This window comes from Pholcus phalangioides, unplaced genomic scaffold, assembly GCF_987345545.1.
Source record: "Pholcus phalangioides strain wild (caught in Gottingen) unplaced genomic scaffold, Ppha-v1.0 ptg000015l_1, whole genome shotgun sequence".
NCBI lineage: Eukaryota > Metazoa > Arthropoda > Arachnida > Araneae > Pholcidae > Pholcus > Pholcus phalangioides.
This window is the reverse complement of record NW_028301608.1, coordinates 110,587,994-110,607,846: the sequence shown is the minus strand read 5'-3', so window position 1 is coordinate 110,607,846 and position 19,853 is coordinate 110,587,994. Positions and strand designations below refer to the sequence as shown.

The 19,853-nt window shown below is 34.9% G+C and overlaps 1 protein-coding gene across 1 annotated transcript in view; it reads right to left on the bottom strand.

The window, feature by feature from the left end:
* Nucleotides 1–2,170: 2,170 nt before the first annotated feature.
* LOC149077575 (WD repeat-containing protein 91) overlaps nucleotides 2,171–19,853 on the bottom strand; it is a 40,225-nt gene continuing 22,542 nt past the window's right edge. Inside the window, exons 9-17 of the mRNA XM_089245144.1 lie at nucleotides 19,527–19,564; nucleotides 17,567–17,661; nucleotides 15,951–16,047; nucleotides 13,093–13,205; nucleotides 11,796–11,907; nucleotides 8,019–8,127; nucleotides 4,833–4,945; nucleotides 3,181–3,354; nucleotides 2,171–2,418 (exon numbers count right to left, since the gene is read on the bottom strand). Of these exons, the coding sequence (XP_089101270.1) occupies nucleotides 2,266–2,418; nucleotides 3,181–3,354; nucleotides 4,833–4,945; nucleotides 8,019–8,127; nucleotides 11,796–11,907; nucleotides 13,093–13,205; nucleotides 15,951–16,047; nucleotides 17,567–17,661; nucleotides 19,527–19,564 (1,004 nt within the window). The 3' untranslated portion in view covers nucleotides 2,171–2,265. The remainder of the gene's footprint in view (nucleotides 2,419–3,180; nucleotides 3,355–4,832; nucleotides 4,946–8,018; nucleotides 8,128–11,795; nucleotides 11,908–13,092; nucleotides 13,206–15,950; nucleotides 16,048–17,566; nucleotides 17,662–19,526; nucleotides 19,565–19,853) is intronic.

The window sequence follows — 19,853 nt, the reverse complement described above, 5'->3', positions numbered from 1 at the left end:
CAGCCCAAAGTTCAAAATTTTGCCAGTTTTGGTGAAGGCGTTTTTATCTTTAGCACATGGTAACGCAGACAGTGAAAGAGAGTTCATTGTTAACAAATAAATAAAAGTCTGTTCGAACATTGAAAAATCTGTCCATCCAATGCTTTAATGGAATAAGACATATAAAATCTTATGTTCAAGGGCATGAAATATTTGAAAAAAAATTGTCATTGAGATGCTGAAGTTCTGAAAGCGACTCATGATTCGTAATCTAGTATTAACATGCTATTAGGTTGAGAAATTGTTTAAGTAAATAAGGGATTTATATTTTTCTCGTTTTTTACATTTTGCGTTTAAATTTAATAATTTCTTTAAATTTTGTGAGAAGCTAATTTTTTTTCACGAAAACCCTTATTATATTCTGCACGCACTTTTTTTGCTATATCAGGATGAATAAGATTTTGGTGTTCAAGCAGCAGAAATTCTTGTTGCCTAGGTTTTTAGTATGCATGTTGCTTAATTTGAAAAGAGTCTGATAATTTTTATTCGTCATTTCAGTAATGCATGTTTTAGTAGTTACAGGTAAGATAATTCAGAAAAATTTAAATGGATTTTAATTTGCGAAGGAAATTTATTCAGAATTATTTGTTTCAACCATTTTTGGCAAAACTTTTGGCATTTCACAGAAAAATTACTTCTTATATTGCAGATATAGTTCGATTTTAGTTCTGCTCCATTTTCAAAATTTCTGCTCCAAAAATGAAATTTGCTGCTCCGAAATAGATGAGGGGCGCTTGCACCCCTGTACCCTGCATCATCTGGGCTGAAGAAATTTGAATGAAGTGGATTATTTTTTTATTAAAAAATAAAATTTAAAACAAAGATTTGCTGACATTTGTTTTTAATGCATTTTTTTAGTATCAAAAATTTAAAAACATTTTGAAAATTCCAAAAAAATAAATGCTCAGGATCTGAAGGGGGTTTATGTGTTGCGGACTGATCCCTGTCGCAAGAGCTCATCAAATGACATCTTGGTTCACCCAGGCAGTGCAGGAGTTCAGAGGGCTCCAGGACCTACTTTATATTTTTATACCCCAAATGCACTGCAAACAATCATTGAAAGTTATATTAGGTATTCAATTGAATTGACTAGAGATGCCCTCAGGGTCGTGTGACAAGTATACTCAAAGGAGCTCCACGTCTGATAATACTATCCCTGGAATTAACCTAATCCTGAGAGGGACCATAAACACTTTATGTTTGGCATAAAAATCAATTTAATATTGAAAGTAATACAATTGTCATCAGGTACAGTAGAGTCTCACTTATCCGACATAAACAGGCCGGCAGAACGTTGGTTAAGCAGAAATGTCGAATAATAAAGATGTGTTAGGAAAAAATCGATTAAACATCAAACTATTTTACAATTTTTACACATTACAAACCTAATCACATTTTATAACTTTCTTTTTGTCGCCATACTTGCACAAATTTCAACTTTTAAACACATCATCATTTGGCAAATTAACCCACACATATGCAAGTAACAGATGATAAACCAATCTGAGTACAATGATAAACTGCCGTGTACTGCACTGAGTAACGAGTTGTGACACTGAGTGGGTGAGGGTGGGGCAAATGACAGACAAATGAGTAATGGTGTAAACGAGCGTGCCACTGTACAGTCGAGAGCAACAAAAAATAGACTACACTCACAACTTGTGGTTCTTGTTGCTGATTAATAAGTTTTTTCCTTTGCAGTGGGACGTTGGATAAGTGAAGATCGGATAAACGAGACTCTACTGTATGATTGAAATAGTAGATGACAAGTGCAGCCAGTTTTTTTTTTTCTGGCTCTTAATATATCTGGGAGTTTTTAGTTTTCTTTTCTTCAATTAATTACAAATGCTTTTTTAGTGCCTATTTTAAACATTTTCAGCACAATTTTGACCATTTTTAGTGCCTAAACTTCCCTGCTTTACTTGTGAGTTCTGCTAAGAAGCCAAATCCACAGGGGTTTCCTGTTATCGTAAAGAGCTGTTATAATAATCAAGTACCATTATTTCCTGATGTCGAATCCACCTCGACATGGGACTGCAAAGGAATAAAGTTCACTGAAAAAATTTTTTCTTCAAATATAAAACCATATTTTATCAAAGTTTAAAATAATGAGACAATGCACTGACACTAATAACATGCTAACGTATTGCATTAACAGTTTTATTTTAAAAGAACACATGGTATTTACAAGCATAAAAATAAATTTTTGGAAACAAGAAAAAATCATCACTGGGCCATCAATGTAGAAACAGTTATTTTACCATCTGATGATCCACACAGACAAGTACTACATTCCATTGCCGTTGACCAATCCACTGAAGTAACTGGGCAACTGTGTCCTCCAACATTCAGAGCATGTGTTATATCATTGCTGTTCACCTGCGAAAAATTATGGCAAAAAAAACTTGAAGTCATATGCACATGATTTCATGAAAATTTAAATGTCATTCAATGGTGTAGACACCATGATTGAACTTCCCATTCCGAGCTGTCTGGCAGCACTTCTTAACACAACAGGCATTCCTTACGTATGGTGATAATATAACCACAGTAAAAGATTGCTACCACAGGAAGTCCCACAATGCGGGGTTAGCACACCACCATCTTGGTGAGTATGAAAAGGCAAAATGTCATTTGGAATCAGTAGGTCCCGGTCTAATTAGCCCTCGTATGCAGAAAATAACTGTGGTGTGACAAAAAGTGCTGCTGCCCAACAATCTCGGGAAGAATTTTAAGAAAGTATAGAAAACACTATTATGGGAACTTTTACTACAGAATATTTTCAGTCAATTGAGAGTTTGTTGCAAAACATTCTTCTTCAGAGGCAGGAGTCTCATGATCTTTAAAATACCCAAGTTTGATTCAAGTATCCCTGCGTGAGGAGCATGGGCGGAGATACGGGGGGTGTGGGGGGGGCAGCCACAGCTCCCCCAGCGTCACAGGTGGAGTCGACTGATCTAATGCATATATGTATATATGAGCTGACATCATCATCATGCCCCCCCCCCCAGACTTCCAAGTCAATCTCCGCCTATGGTGAGGAGAGAGCCTGAATTTTTTTGATTCTCAGAGCACTAATTTGAAAAATATGATATCCTACTTTCAAAACATTTTTCTAAAATTTAATAAATAATATTTTACCTTGTAGATGACACCACCTATAGGACCACAAGTCAATACATGGCTGGCATCATTATTAAAAGCAAATAATTTCCCAGCTGGGTGGTTCTGTCTCTTGAATGGCTGCGTCAGACCAGCATGGATGCCCAATTCGCCTAGTAAGTGGCCAGTCTTATTAATGCTCCACTGCAAAAACTAAATCAAGAAAGCAAAATATTCCACTAATATTATATAGGCCTATACATCATTAAAATGGCAATATCTGAAATGAACATAGTAAACTTTAAAATAATGAAAAAAATATACATTTTAAATTAAAATCTTTCAAATACAGTGATGCCTTGGCTAGCAAAGACAATTTGTTCCAAAATCATATGTTAACTGAAATGCAACTTTCCATTGGTTTCTTTAGAAATTTGTTCCAGAAATGACTCAAAATTTGAAGATAAGTTTCATAAAACACTGAAAGTGTTTCTACAAAAAAAAAAGTACTGACAAGACCAAGATAAACAATTTCACAATTGGATAAAATAATTTAAAGGGAGGTGAAAATCTGAACATATCTTTTATTTAATACCATGTATGCTATGCAGTCGGTTTGTGAGCCATAGTGAAATAAAAGTGAGTGTGGTGGTGTCCTATGTCATATAGTTAGCTCATTTCTTAGTTCCTAGAATGCCCAGAATGCTCAGTTTTGTATTAAGAATCTTACAGTACCCACTGAAATGATTCAAGTGTGAGGGTTTTTTTAAAAATATTTTCTCTTAGCTTAAATCGTTCATTTTAAATGAAATGGAAATTAACTGAAGATGGAATGGAGAAAGGTGTAGAGAAACAATGCCTCTTTCCATTAATTATACAAGGCGAAACTGACTGGATGCCAAGTGAAGATGAGTTTCAGACAGAAAATTCACATTCCTCCATGGGGGATTGAGCCACCAACCTCTCATTGTTTGGGTAAGGGCAAGTACTCTAGCATTAAGCTACAAAACACAGACATTTTCTTCCATTGGAGCATATATTTATGCTGAATGGAACTGCATAGCAGGCAGACTCATAACTCTGGTAACTGCTCGTAATAAGATTAGGTAGAGCATTCGCCCAGGCAGTGAGAGATTGGTAGTCCAATTGCCCACAATGAATTAATGAAGGCCAGAAATTCGCCACTGGACTTATCCTGTTGCCGAGATCTCTTCCAGCCCAGCTTCGCGGCAGAGTCTGGAACAACTAATTACCCACAGAATATGAATTTTCTTTCCGAAACTCATCTTCACTTGGTATCTAGCCATTTGTAGTTTGTAAAGATAGGTGTATTTGGAAAGGAATTCTGAAGTACATTAATCTTGCGCTAGTAACAGTTACTCTTTGAGCGAATTCATTTCGCCCGAAAATATAGCTCACAATGCAGTTGTTTTATGTTAACACATTCAGCTATATCAAGTACAATGTTTATTAGCCAATATATTTGTCAGCTGAGCCCCAGTATTTGTCAGCTGAGGTAGAAAAACATTGGAAAAATCTTCGTTAGCCAAAAAATTTGTAAGCCAAGGTATCACTGTAATCTGAAAGTAAGGTACTTAAAAATAGGACACACATTTGAAACATTCATAGGACATCAAATTCATTTGATAAGCAGTTTATTTTCAGGAAAATTAGAAATGTCTATCACTAACTTTTCCATCTTGACCGAGTGTGTAGCATGCATTTTCATCCAAACTAAGCTGAATGTCAAGAATAGGACTGGAATGAGCTGTCCATGACACAATGCTCTCAGAAGTTCGTAAATCTATAAAATTAAATCACAAGCACATAATCAATGAAAGTCAAGTCTTGAAAAAAACTGTTCTGACAAAAAAGTAATATTTTATGCATATTTTATAATGCACTGTCCTGAAATTCTGAGTAAATTTCTATTTTGCAATAGCAAATTCAAACAACTTAGGTCGTAATGAAACTTCAGCTTCAATATTATTAATTAGTGGTTCAGGTGGATTCTTATGTAGAATTATGTTAGTGTGCATGAGAGGTCGTCTCTTCCTCACTCCACAAAAACATCCACATTCACTAGAATCAATCAGAAATAGTGAAAAGACAGAGGAAATTATCAATTTAATTCATTTAAAAAAAAGCTCCTTTGCTGTTATAATGACAAAATTTAGCTTCATCTTCAATGTTGTTATAACCGAGTTTGGCAATACATACAGAGCAAGATTCGCCCATATTTACTTCCAAATATAAAAACATGGCTGCACCAGCAAGGACACAAAACAAGCTAAATTCTGACCACATAAATATGGGGGCCACACACACTCAGAACACATATTTTGACATGTACCAATTCAATAAATATTCTGTAGAGGAATGTGCACGAGATGCATGTATGTTTAAGTAGTAGTTAATATATACAAGAGCTTATATATATGTGTAGGGTGACCAGCTGTACTGACTAATTTTTAAATTGAGCTGGGGTGTACGGGTAATTTTGTCATACTTACTAGTCTAAATGATACAGGCCAATGCAGTTATCCCTTGCTTTACACGATTTCATTATAACACAATTTTTAAAATTTGATTTTATGAATTCCAGCCTGTAAAATTCTGCTTGGAGTTTAACTTTAATCTTCGAAATGGGCTTGCAAATTGGAGATATATATATAATATAGTGAAATCCTTTGATGATGAAATAGATTGCATTTGATGATTTAGTTGAGGAAAATAAGAGAAATTCTCAGATACAACTAACCAGATCTCACTGATGAATAACCAAAATAAAATAAAAAAAGTGTTTGTTATCACATTGACAATACCATGAAAAATTTAATCAATAAAGCGGTTCCAATGACAAGTCTCTTTGTGCGATGACACGGATGATACCAAGTAGCCAAGGAATGTCCTCGGCGTCTTCACCCCAACTTGACGCATTGTTGAAACGTTCGCAGTTACCCTTGACTTGCAAACCCTAGCGAAGTGATTTTTCTTACGGCACGTGGCGTCCTTGGCCGGGCAGGAATTCTTGTCATGAAACTTTGCTCGTCCGCACCAAAAACAAGAAGAAGCTTCGTTCCTACTGCGGGTCTGGCCCTGCTTTTCCTTCGTTGATTGCTCTTGTTTCTTGGACTCTCAGCCATGGCTTCCCCGTGGATTCCTGTGATCCTGGCTAGCTCTGAGCTCAAAAACAAGAAGAAGCTTCGTTCCTACTGCGGGTCTGGCCCTGCTTTTCCTTCGTTGATTGCTCTTGTTTCTTGGACTCTGAGCCATGGCTTCCCCGTGGATTCCTGTGATCCTGGCTAGCTCTGAGCTGGTTTAACGCACGGTTATGTAACTCCTCCTGCTGCTTCTTGACCGATTCGTATTGTCTTGCTATAGTCGTAGCTTTCTCCAGCGTCAGCTCTTGCTCCAGCTGAAGCTTTTCGGACAATCTTCGGTCGCTGACACCCACGACGATGCAGTCGCGTGTACGAGTGCCAGCTAACTTGCAACTCAGCCTCTACATCGGCAAAAGTCTATGTGATCAAAATTGCGTCCAACTAAAGTTGATTCAACGACTCAATGAAGTGACGGCTCATAGCCTAACTCAAGTCGACCCAGAAAAAGAATTTCCACGAATTTTCGATGGGCTTGGAGAACTGAAGGGAGATTATGAAATCAAGCTGAAGCCTGGTGCCGTGCCCTTTGCAGTTCACGTTCCAAGGCGAGTCCCTATCCCGCTGATGGATAAAGTAAAACAGCACCTGGATGCGATGTTGAAGGACTGAATAATCGAATCGGTGACGGAACCGAGTGAATGGTGTGCTCCACTGGTGTTAGCAGCAAAACCAAATGGAGATATCAGGCTCTGCGTTGATCTGACCAAGTTGAACAGCAGCGTTCAACGTGAGAACTTTCCGTTACCTTCAGTTGATCATCTGTTGGGCCAGATACCCCCAGAGGCCAGGATCTTTTCCAAGCTGGACGCCAAAACAGGATTTTGGCAGAAGAAATTGGCATAGAAGTCTCGAAGGTTGACGACTTTCATCACACCTTTCGGAAGGTTCCGTTTCTTGAGACTTCCGTTCGGAATTTCTTCAGCTCCAGAAGATTTTCAACGCGACATTGCAGACCTTCTACAGGGTATTCCAGCCGTGACGAACCTGACAGACGACACTTTAGTGTGGGGCATCACTCAAGAAGAACACGACAGACTTCTCCGATAAGTTCTTCGACGATTCCATGATGTTAACGTCACCCTCAACAAGGACAAGTGTGTCTTCGGTGTCACTGAACTAAGGTTCTTAGGTCATCTGATAGACCACAAAGGATACCATCTGATAGAACGAACAACTTGAATTTTCATATTTGCGAGAAGTTAGTAGCAAAACCAGAGAATTCCGCTTACGTTTTTATGAGGAGACGAAAAATGCTGCTTGTCAGCAGAATCTCAACTGTTTCATGAAAAAGAGTTATCAGCTTATCATACCAGACTCTTCAAGAAAGGAAACATTCACACTCACTAGAATCAATCAGAAGATTGAGAAAGTATTAATTTAATTCATTCATATTTCACCAAAATTATGGGAGATATTCATTAGTTTGAATAATTATCTTCTTGAAGAAAATTAACCCCCCCCCCTATCTTTTCCCTGTTAAATTTAACTCACTTTTTGAGAATTATAATTAGTCTTATGAGAATTTTGCGGAACCAATTAATCACACAAAGTGAAAGACACCTGTACTTGGCAAAACTTGACTTGATGTCCCAGTTTTGTTATATTGAAATCTAGTAACCCTATATTATAAGTGTGTGAACACATTGTTTTGCCCCTTCCCAGAAAATATAAGGTAAGATTCTTAAAATTATGATAAAACATAAGTTTGATTACCAAAGATATGTGCAGTGCCATCCTTTGTTCCAACAAGAAGCAACTGACCATTGTGGTTGAATGAACTGCAATAGCAACAGATGCTTTTTGAGGAAAACGGCAATACATGCTGTTCAGAAAATTGCAAAGGAAAAAAAAATTAGAACCTGCTGCAAAAAGTTCATGCACAAATAGAATTAATGAAAACATCAAATACAATTAAGAGCAAAAAGAACAGTTTCAACATTCAGTTTGTTATATCCAATCTAACAAAAAATATGGATCATATCGTCAGAAACCATCTCAAGGGTTCATGGGCAAAAAGAAACTCTAGGTCACCTGACCTATAGCTCTAAAGTACAAGCCACCCTCAAATTCAAAATATTGTTTTTTTTATTCCATTAACATGAGGCAAGGGTGGTGTCCAGGTGGGCCCATGTAGGCATTAAGACAGCCCCGTATATTGCACAAAATCATACAAAATATTAGCAATTAATAGCTAAAAAATAAAACATCAGCATCGTAATTAAATTTGCTGTTGCCAGTTTATCTCGGGTTTTACTAGTTTAATCCCACCATATAAAGACTCCTATGATATGCTCTTCAAGATGAATTTATTGTACCATGGAAATGGACCATGCCTTTAATGAGCTTTGCTTAGAAGGCGAAGGGATAAAAAATTTCATTTTTCAGGGTGACCAATGAAGAATTCCAAAGGAACGAAATGCAAAGAATTTTTAGTTGGGAAAAAAGATCTTAGACAAATCAAAAAAATTTTCAGGTCGAAGACAGGTTCAAGTTCCTTATATATGATTTTCATACTTTTTGTGATTCATGCATGACAAACGTTTTTAGTTTGTCGTATATAAAAGTTTATCATTGTGGGATTCCGCTGTATTTCCTCATCGTAAAAAGTTTTCAGAGATTTGCCTTACAAAAATCTCTTCTACCGAATATTACAAACTTTTTCATAATTCAAAGTTTTTCAAAAAATCTCATAGGTAAAGCCAAAAAAATGTTGACACTCATGCGGATGTACAAGTCAATTACACCATTTACTTTAAGAAAAACAATTAAGCATGAAGTATCTCCAAATCCATTTGTTTTTTAGCTTGATAAGGGGATTGTTTGATAAGTAAGGTAAAAAGTGGTATTTACCTTTCTTTTTTTGAAAAAAAATCTATTTTATTTTTCAACATTGTCTTGCTCAAGCTCCACATACTTTTTCCAACAAAATTAAAATTTATTTTATCCCCACAGAAAATTACATTTTCTCTAGATTTGCATTTTCAAAAAAGTAATTTACAGCTGCAATGGCCTGTAAATTACTGCTCTTCATATGAGAAAAAATTTTCCACCAAGCAAAACTTTCAATATTGGGAGCAGGAGAAAGTCAAATGGGGGCCAAATCCACAGAATTTGGTGGATGAGGGATTGGTGCAGAGCCTACTTCATGCAATTTAGCCAATGCAACGGTATATCTGTGAGATAGGGCTATTTTTGCATGTATATCTTGGCCGTTTCATCTGCAGCTGTTCTTTCAAATTTCCTAGAAGTAGGGCATAATGTTCTCCAATTATTGTCTGATCCTTCTGAAGTAGTCTACATATACAAGCCATGGTGACTAAAAACTTGGTATTAGCGCCCAAAATTTTCTTCCTGTAGTTACTAAATTGCATGCGAAGAGCGGCACAAAAATTTCAGAATTTGTCACTATGCCCTGAAAAAGTCAAAAAATATTATTTTGGATCTTAAATTTCAGGTAAATTTTTCTTCAGGTAAAATTTTTTTTGAGCTTAAAAAATTGTTCTAGCACCTAGATTTTTTGGGATTTGTCCAGTCCCGATATAGACTGTCTTGAAAACCCCAAAAAATGTAGCCATCAATTTTCCAACAGGAAAAAACAACCTTAGCCTTATTTGGTGCCATTTCACCATTGCTTACTACTGCTTTGACTATTGTTTTGTGTAACTCTGATGTACACAGGTGAATCCATATTTTACCCATGATCAAAAATTGATGCCGAGAGTCTCTTCAGGGTTATGACCCAATATAGACAAATTTTATTTTGAAATGTCTTTTGCATTCGCTTTTGATCAATCGCCAGCAATTGCAGCACTCATCCTGCAAAAAAGATATTTTATTTCCAATTTCTCATGGAGAATCTTTGTAAATTCATTCTATTGAGATGCCCACAACATCACCTATCTCAAGCACCTTCAATCTGTGATCTTCCATCATACCATAGACTTTTTCAATCATTTCAAGAGTAGTGGCCTAAACCAGGTGCCCGGGATGCTCTTCTTCTTTGGTGGATGTGAAGCTTGATTGAATTCACTGATACAAAAATAAATGGTCTTTAATGATGGGTGCAGAGTCCCCGCATGAATTTATTCCAACTCAGCTTTGATCTCGGCAGCTTTAGACTTTTTAAGATAAAAATTTTTTTCACTGCAATGTATTTATAATCATCCATTTTCAGAGAAACTGCTACAATCCAAACTTAGGACTTAAGTTAAACTTAGGTACTTAACTTAAAATGCAAAAAAATAAACCACAAAGCTCTTTGTGCTCAAACTTGTTGTGACATGTTTTGAAGAGTGATATTTTTAATTGTAATAATTTGAAAGCTATCATGCTGCTATCTCAGAGATTTACCTGGCTCATCAAACTACCCCCCATATAATATTAATTACTGCAAATAATAGCAAAGGAGGGTTGTATTACAACCATTCAAAATATGAATTTTTCAAATGTCTAAATCTTTGAGCAATGTGAAACAATATAATTTACCACATTTTTTGACTTATCTGTCACATGGGTATAAGCGCAACAGTCTAAAAACCATTGGCAAAACAAGCTCGTTCTCTGTACATGTCACATCAGTGTAAAAGGCACGCATTTCCAGGAAAATGCATTTGAACTATACAGAAACAGTTCTGAGCAATCTGATTAGTTGATATTTGATATTTTAAATTTATGGCTTCGAATTCTTAATCTTGACAATAATAGGCTGGCTAAAAAATGTTTTTTGGCTTTTAATAAGCAGAAAAATAGCAATACAACTTTGTACAACAATACTGGGTTTCTTAAGTTAAACATATTTTATCGAAATACAGCTATCCTTATCTATGGTCCCTGTCTATTACCAAAATTAAGCATACCATTCCATCTATTTTAAAGCATATTGCAACTTGCAATTACCATAAAGGTTATATATATATATATAACCATATTTTAAACTCAATAAACTTCCCACTTTATAAACATTCAATTTTCTCATTTTTACATGAGCCATATTTAAATTTTAATTCACCATTTAAAGTTGTCTGCATATTTTTCCAAATGAGATCTAGTATATCCTATTTCGAGTGACAGTGGTGAAATTTTATTCTATTATATTTATGATGACTTGTACACTTTGTAATTCTGGACTCAATGGAAACATTGAACACATCATTTTTCAACGATTATGGTTTTTGTTTTTTTTTGCCTTTGTTTTTATTATTTTGTTTAAAAAAAATTATGTATTGTGAACAATTATAGTGTTATCAAACTTTATAACGAGCCAATGGCCTATGCAAATAAATTATCATTATTAAAATTTGTTGATATTTGGATGTTATACGATAATGTTCATAGCTATTTCTTGAAGATTGTGGTTTTTTTAAGCAAAAATTGATACAGGCACTGCTATCCTCCAAAATTGTGTTTTTAAAAAACATACACTGCAGTGGTTAGGCCACAGACTTTTGGTCGATTTGAAAGCATACAAAAAAGACAATCACTTTTACTGACCTCAGCTTGCAGGGTACGCATGTTGTAAAGGCATAGTGTGCCCTGATTACCAGAGTCTGTAGACACAACAAAGTTGGCTTCAGTTGGATTGCATGCAACACATAACACTTGACTGAAACATGAAAAATGTATGAATCAAAAATTTCAAAATAACTGATGTAAATCAAAGCTACAAGAGGGAAAACAAAAGCGATTCAGAATATAGTAATACCTTGGCATTACAGATTTTTTGGGCCTTAGTCAATGAATACAGATTCAACTAACAAAGGTTTTTGTTGATATGAACGCATATACTAACACATAACACAATACAAGGGAACGGCTGATGTATGTTGACCCAAAATTGAGAAAAGAACCACGGCTATATGCGTTTTGAAACTATATGAAGTTCCTTCATCAGTAGCAAACAGTGAAAATACTCTTTATATCGGGAGTTACTCGCTGTTGTAGACAAAAGAGGGACTCTTGTGGATTCTTCATAGCCGTGGTTCTTTTTGCAATTTTGGGTCAACATGCATCAGTTGTTCCCTCGTATTATCTAACCCAAAAGATAATTCATTTCTAACACAACACAGTCACATCGTAAGCTGAATTTTCATGCCGATCACCATCAAAATAACTATCACTCCAGCCCGGTTAATTTATGTTCACCTTGGGATCATTTCTAGGCAGACACACCTCTTTATTTCTTTTTCAGAAAACTTTTAGACGTTTCAATGGGAAAGGGAAAGATTAAACTAAGGAAAAAATGAATCAAAAAATAAAGCCTAGACTTAATTTCAGTGCACATGTGCTTTTAGTGCAAAACTCTTAGCATTAAACTCAATGACCTAGACATTTTAGAAGCTAATCGGAAACATGAAAAATGTATGAATCAAACCTTTCAAAATAATCTGCACGTATGAGACAGAGAAATGAGCAGATCATAGAGAGCGACACTTACAAACTCTATGGGATTTTATACAGTGTAAAAAAAATATGTTTAGTTTCTTATTAATTCTCCTTCATCCAAGGCCATTGCCTTAGGTCAGTTTTTGTCATTTTTGGTGTTTCTTAATGTTTTATCTTTAACTTGTTTATAAATTTTGGGCGTTGCTTAGAATTAATTTAATGATTAACAATTATCCTTGTTAGTCGAGATATCACTATAAATCTACATCAAGCATTAATATATCCCACATAATACCAACTGATCATCAAATGAAATTTTGGTAGCTATTAAAATATGTTAAATAAACTACATTGTTTCTAGTATTGTAATAAATTGTGTGAAATTTTTAATGCTTTTTCTTCTCACCTTTTAGAGTCTGTAGAACTGCTGCTATTGCTGTTGTGCAAAACTTCTCCAACGATTTTCCTTTCTTTGATGTCATACAATCTAACTTTTCCTAATGCACCACCATGTAACAGCTAAAAAAAACAAACACACACAGCTCATTAAAACAGACTCGAAAGGTAACTTTCTTTCTTTTAATCCAAGCATGACATGGTCTATCACCATGGGCTATTTACTACTGATCAAGTTGTGCCAGAAGTGTGAGTGTGTACCTAACAGTCTGAGTGCTTAAGTAGTATTATGTGTAAATTGTTTAGTGCTGCCATCTATGTTACAAAGTGTGATGTTTTGAATATTTGTACTGCTTGTAGGCCTTTTGTACTTTTTTTTAAATAAAGGGGGGGGGGGGGTCCAGCTCATATTCGCGCCTCAAAGTTTTGAACCACCGAAAACCAACTTCAGCCAACCACCACTGTGGCAGCTGTGAGGTTTGAACCTGGGTCCTTGCGATGTGAGTCTGCCACTCTGATCACATTGAAGGGTTACCGAGAACATTTCGTAACAACCAAATGTCAACATTTTCCCCATTTCCTCTAATCATCAGAACGTGTCTAAGTTGCATTAATGGGTGAACTGAATTTAGAAAATTCTTTGCTAGCTGCAAGTGTGAGACTCTTCAACAGCTGACCAACTAATGACTGCACAGCATGTACTTATACCTGTCAGGCTCTTCCATGTTCTATTGTGAATTTGAACCTATGTTTTGTAATCCATATGTCTACAACAATGTTCTTTAACTTTTGGTTTGTGACACATTTTGCCCAATTCAGATGCAGCAATTACTTAATTTTAGGTTTAGTAAAATCTAGGTTAGTAAATCTCGGGTTTAGTAAATAAAACACTATTTCCACATCAGTTTCTATTTGCCTTAGCTGTCAGCAAATTATTTATCCCATTCCTCCTAGTCCATGAAATTACACAGTGATACCTCAGCTAACGAAGATAATCTGTTATGGAATCACCCTTGTCAGTTGGAATGTAATTTTTCATAGTTTCTGTGGAAAATCATTTAATTTGTTCCAGGAAGTGCCAAAAATTCTAACATAACTTTCAGAAAACACTAAGCAGCACTTAAAAAAATGAAGCTGACCCTGAAGGCTGATATAAAAAACTCCACAATTGAACAATAAAGAATTTAAAAAGAGGCCTTCTATTTCCTTTAAATACATTTTCTCTTAGTCTAGTCATTCATTTAACATACAATAGCTCAAAATCTTTCTGAAAAACATTTTTTCAGAATGAAAAATCCCCAGATATATGAAATTTAATGTAAGAATGAAAATTTTCAGATGTATTTGAAAAGTGATTCCCAGGGACAAATTAATTAATCTTGCTCAAAGGACAATTACTTATTGCCATGAAGATTTAACTCACGACACTGCTGTTTTTAGGATATTTCGGAAACTGCTCTAGATATATTTTATATTCCACTAAAAAAATCACCATTTTCAAATTTCTCATCAGTGTTTGTTCTTTTTAGGTTTTTTAATAATGTCAGTATTTTTCACCATCTACCCTCAGAAAATATTAATGAAGTTGCAGTGAAGCTATTTCACAAGTAGTACACTGAAGTGTACCCACACAGTTTAGTGTGTTGTGCTGGAAACTACAAGTTGAAACTAAATTTCATTCGACCAAATTAATTAGAATTATTTGCTGTGAATAAATATACCATACATACTTGTGTATAAGCCAAGTTTTTTCGTTGAGAATTTTGTTTCTTAATTTTGGGGAGGAGGGGTCAGCTTATTACACGGATGAGTTTTTTGAAAAAATATCAATCCCCAGTTCTCCAAACCTAATATATAAAGGGCCTCCATATGGCTAGCTTAAAGATCCGCAATGTTATTGGACATTGTTGGACAGCATTATTTTAGATTGTGTTACTTATCAGTAGTGATTTTTGTAGCTATGTTCAAACTTAAAGAACTGATGATGTTAAAGCCAAAGCAAAAAAAAATTAGAAACGTCATTCATGGCTTTAATACACTTGGAGTTGTACGATTTTACAGCCTTTAAATGTGAGCATTACACAACAAGCCTTTTGAAAATTATTAAAGATACCTTAAAGAAATCTGGTATTTTTCTTGTGCCAGTGGGTTTACGAAGCATGGAATTCTGCTTCTACCAAAATCATTCCTTTAAAACGTTCTGTATCAGTAACACGATGTGCGGAACTAAGGGTGGCATCCTCTTTAAAATTGACCATGCAATGACAGCACAGTTGAAGATAAAAGCAAAGCTGCCACACCATATGGGCTTTTGATGGAAAACTTGGATAATCAAAAGAATAGATTACAAAGTTTGAATCATTTTCCATTGTAACTTTTATTGCATGAAAATATACAAAAAAAAAATTCTCTAAAATTAGCTGCTTTTTGGGTAGGTCGGCTTATGCACAGATTTTCAATCTTTGCAATTTTGGTGGTCCTCCTGAAATGAGGGGGGGGGGGGGTCCGACTTATACATAAGTATATACTGTACCTAAAATACATATCATCATGGTATTAACACTGCCAATTTAGAAATGATGCCAACAAAAGCATAATTCTGTTGTGTCTGACAATAATGCTACCTCTTGATATAACATTAATCCTCCCTCTACAACTGTAGTTTCTCATGATGTGTAGGGTATCATTATACTGAGGTTTTACTACAATAATAATCATTTGATTTGAAAAAATTTGGCTAAAACATTGATTTCTTTTTGCAACTATTTGAATTCTGTTTTGTGTGAATTAGTTATGTGTTCAAAATCAGTGACATAAAAGAAGTGTATATATAAATACCATACATGCATCTTTTAAATTGATACTCACCAGTCTTTCCCTCTTTGGTGCCCATTCAAGAGCAAAAACACTGGATTTTGACATCAATGTGGCATGTGTTTGAACTGATGTACCTGCATTCCATACCCTAACAAAATCACAGCCAAATAATAATAAAATTACAGTCCACTACAACACCAGACAGTCATAATGGAATTTACATCAGATGCAGTTATAAATAATAGTAAATTTAATTCCAGAATAAATTTTAAAATATGGAATAAAATTATGCAAACACTAAATTAGGATTTCTTTTGAACAGTGGTTTTCAACCAGAGGTGTCGGAAAGCATTTCTGTGATCTTAATATTCTATGAAAGATGGTAATTTAATAAAAGATTATCATTTTGAGAGAAATGCAAGCCCTTCGCATGTATTCAAATGGAATTTCAAAATTCTGATTCAGAACGATTCTAGTGTGTTCAGTTGGAACCATTTCTAGAACTGGCAAAGACATCTTTGCAAACTTTCTATCATTTGCTACCGCCTACCCTTTGCAGAATGGAGTTTTCATCACTTTCGTTGATGAAAACAAAAACCAGGAAATTGCTTGAATATAAGTAATGATATGCAGGTAGTGCTTTCAGAGAAAGAACCCCAATTTCAAAAGGATATTATGAAAAAACAACACAAATTAGTCACTAACAACTGACATATTAATTTTACATTTTTTGCTTTGATATAAAAAACCTGTGTGTATATATATATTTTTCAATAAATTAATTTTGCTACTATCTTTAACATTTAGAATTGTTATAACAATTAATGGGTGGATAATAAATGTCATTAATTGCAAAGAAATTAAACTTTCAATCAAACAGACACTGAGGGGGTAAGGGACAAGAAAAAGGTCAAGAACCACTGTTGTAGAATAATGATTAAATCATCAAAATTCAAATACCATGCACACAGAAGTTATCAAGCTCTTTTGAACCATACTCATAAATTTCATATGTATTTCTCCCCTCCCCCAATTTGTGTTAGTTTTATCCAGGAAATCTTGCTTATCATTGTTTAAAGGAAAATTAAGGATCACTCATGCTTTGTCCCATGGGAAATTGTTAATGAAAAAAAATAGATGCAAGAAATAATGTCAACCAGCAAAAAATCAAGAAAATCCTTTGCATGAACACATATCAATTACGTTACTTCTTGTATTCAAATTTGAATTGCTATTTTATCGGAAAAATGAAAAAAATAATTTAAAACCAATGAAATGGTCTATCTCACTTGCAAGATTTTATACTTGAGAAATAAAACCAAGTTTTCACTATTAGTGTGCCTTTTGTTGAACATATTTGAATTGCTTCTTGTGTACAGTGTTGATTATTTACGTGAAATTGTAATATCCTGTATTTGATCTCTGTGGCTTTACTCATTTCAAAGAAGAAATAATTACCAACAGTATATTTGTCTTATATTTCTTGCCCTTTGGTTCCTACATACTGACATAGTCCTAAATGGGACTATGTCATATGATTTGACAATTTGTGTAATCAAAAACAATTGTATTTATTTGATTTTCTTGACTGTTTGTATTTTTTCAGTTGGATGTGGGGAAAACTAATACAGTTTAATTATGTAAGAAAATCACTTTTTTAAACTTACTTTACAACACCATCAACGTCAGAACTAGCTACAAATGTTCCGGTAGAATTGAAACGGCACTGAGTGATGAATGAGTTGTGTTCTGAATATTCTTCCTGTAGAGAAAAAAAAAACTTGTATCCAGAATTTTATCAAAATGAAACTTACTTCAATTCAAATTGAAAAAAATTAACATTCTATCAAATATAAACTTTGACATTTCATCAGTCATCTTTGAAGTAACAGCATGCAGGTGCTGTAGGTTAATTGGAGATACATGTAACCTATATTTACAGTCACATATGAGCGCCCGAGTGATGCAGTGGTAAGATGCTCTCCTTCCACCATGAAAATTACCGTCAGAGTTCATGGATTTGATCTGGAGGAAGGAACACTGAAAACAAGTTTTTTACCCACTAAGCCTGGGGGGAACTACCAATAGATGGTGCCTTCATTTCCCACCGAACTCTATTGGTTGGAAATTGTAGTATGGAAATATGACCAGAGTTGGTGTGTGGTAAAATAGTCAAGTCATATACAATATCCATTATATACACTCAGTTATGAACACTACAGAAAACAAAGATGCTTTATTCTTGGCAATCCATCCCTAGGTTATAAAATGCCAGAGAAAAGCCAGCAAGAGGCAAAGTGTGATGTCACTACGTATCTGTCTATGATATCTGTCACAGGTTTGCACCATTAAGAGGGCCTATTACATTACAATACCCTCAACCCTCGAATGGCTGATTGCACATATTGCAGAAAATCTGCCAGGAAAATATGATATTTGTTTTGGTTTATTGCTGTTAAGCACTCTCCAAAAACCACCCTCTACTGCCTTCGCAATTGTGATTCGACCACACATTCTGTGACAAAAATTGCTTGTTTAAGAGTCTTATATCATCTCTTAAAGTTTGTTCCAGGGATTTAGAATCACCCTGTAATGTAAAACGTAATCACTCCGACTTCTCAGTAAGACTTCTGCATAATATCACAACCCCCTGGAGGGGAGGGGGTGAATAAAAATAGCTCAATAAGCTGGATGACTTAATAATGAGTGAGCCCAATTTTGTTAATTATGCTGGTACAAAACTTTTAAAAAATAACATTATAGATGGGTAACATTACACAAATGTTATACTTAGGTTCTGATTGTATATGTTACTGCCAAAGCCTGAAGTGTGACCAATTCGCGAATTTGGGTTTTGGCCAAAGTTTGATTTTTAGAAATGATTCAGGCTTTGGCCAGCCAATTCACAAAGTGGCCGGTGATCACTGGCCAAAGTTTGATATTTGATGTAAAAAGGTCCAGTAGGTGCCAAATCCAGTTTTTTTCATCACCAACATGATGGTTATAGTAGCTGTATTTTATTAGCTCCATGTAATGAGAGAAAAATAAAAATTTGAGAAACTATTTTTATAATAATACAGACACATAGTTTTTCTGTCAAATTTTGAAAAAAAGAAAATGATTATCACATCGTGGTTTGATGACTGTGATTTGACGAGTTTCCATAGCTAATGTGGACATAATTATCACGGAAAAATATGCCAACTTGGCAATGCCCCCTGAATTATGTCCTTTGTTATCATACTTTGGCCAGGGATCTCCAGCTATTTTGCAAACTGATTCAAAGCCCAAAATTCTGACATTAGCCAGGGTTCAGACAAAATTCTGACACACACACACACACACAATTCGCCAAGTGACCAAATTCAGGCTTTGGCAGTAACATATATAATAGTAGGTTGTAAGGTAAAAACAAAATTAATTTTTGGCGGGGAAAAAACTGTAAACTTTTCAGAGTTCATATATAGTCAGATCGTAAATTACAAGGGACTGAAAATTTTGTTTGTTATATCTAGTTTCACTATAAGCCAGGTACTCTACAGCTGCAACAGATGAAATCAAGGATACAGTGTGTAAGAATAACAAGACATAATAACAAATAAATTTTGAAACCAAACAAAAACGAACCTGACTGAGAATGAGGAAACCACTTTTTGGATCGGCCACTAAAATGATAAAACCAAAAAAATTTGAATTAATTGCTAAGTACGACATCTAACTATGATAAGAAAAAGCATTTGATGGCAATTTTTTTTAAAAAAATTAGTTGCATGTAAATATTGTTTGTTGTTCAACCTAATTCGTTTGAGCTATTGCTTTTAAAACCTATCATCACAATAATACGAACAAAAGTTTACAGAATGAGAATCAGATTTTTCTACCTTATTTTACACACAACTTTGTCTTCTGCAGTTTGTAAATTCATATTGTACTCTCATATTGCTGGATTCAATG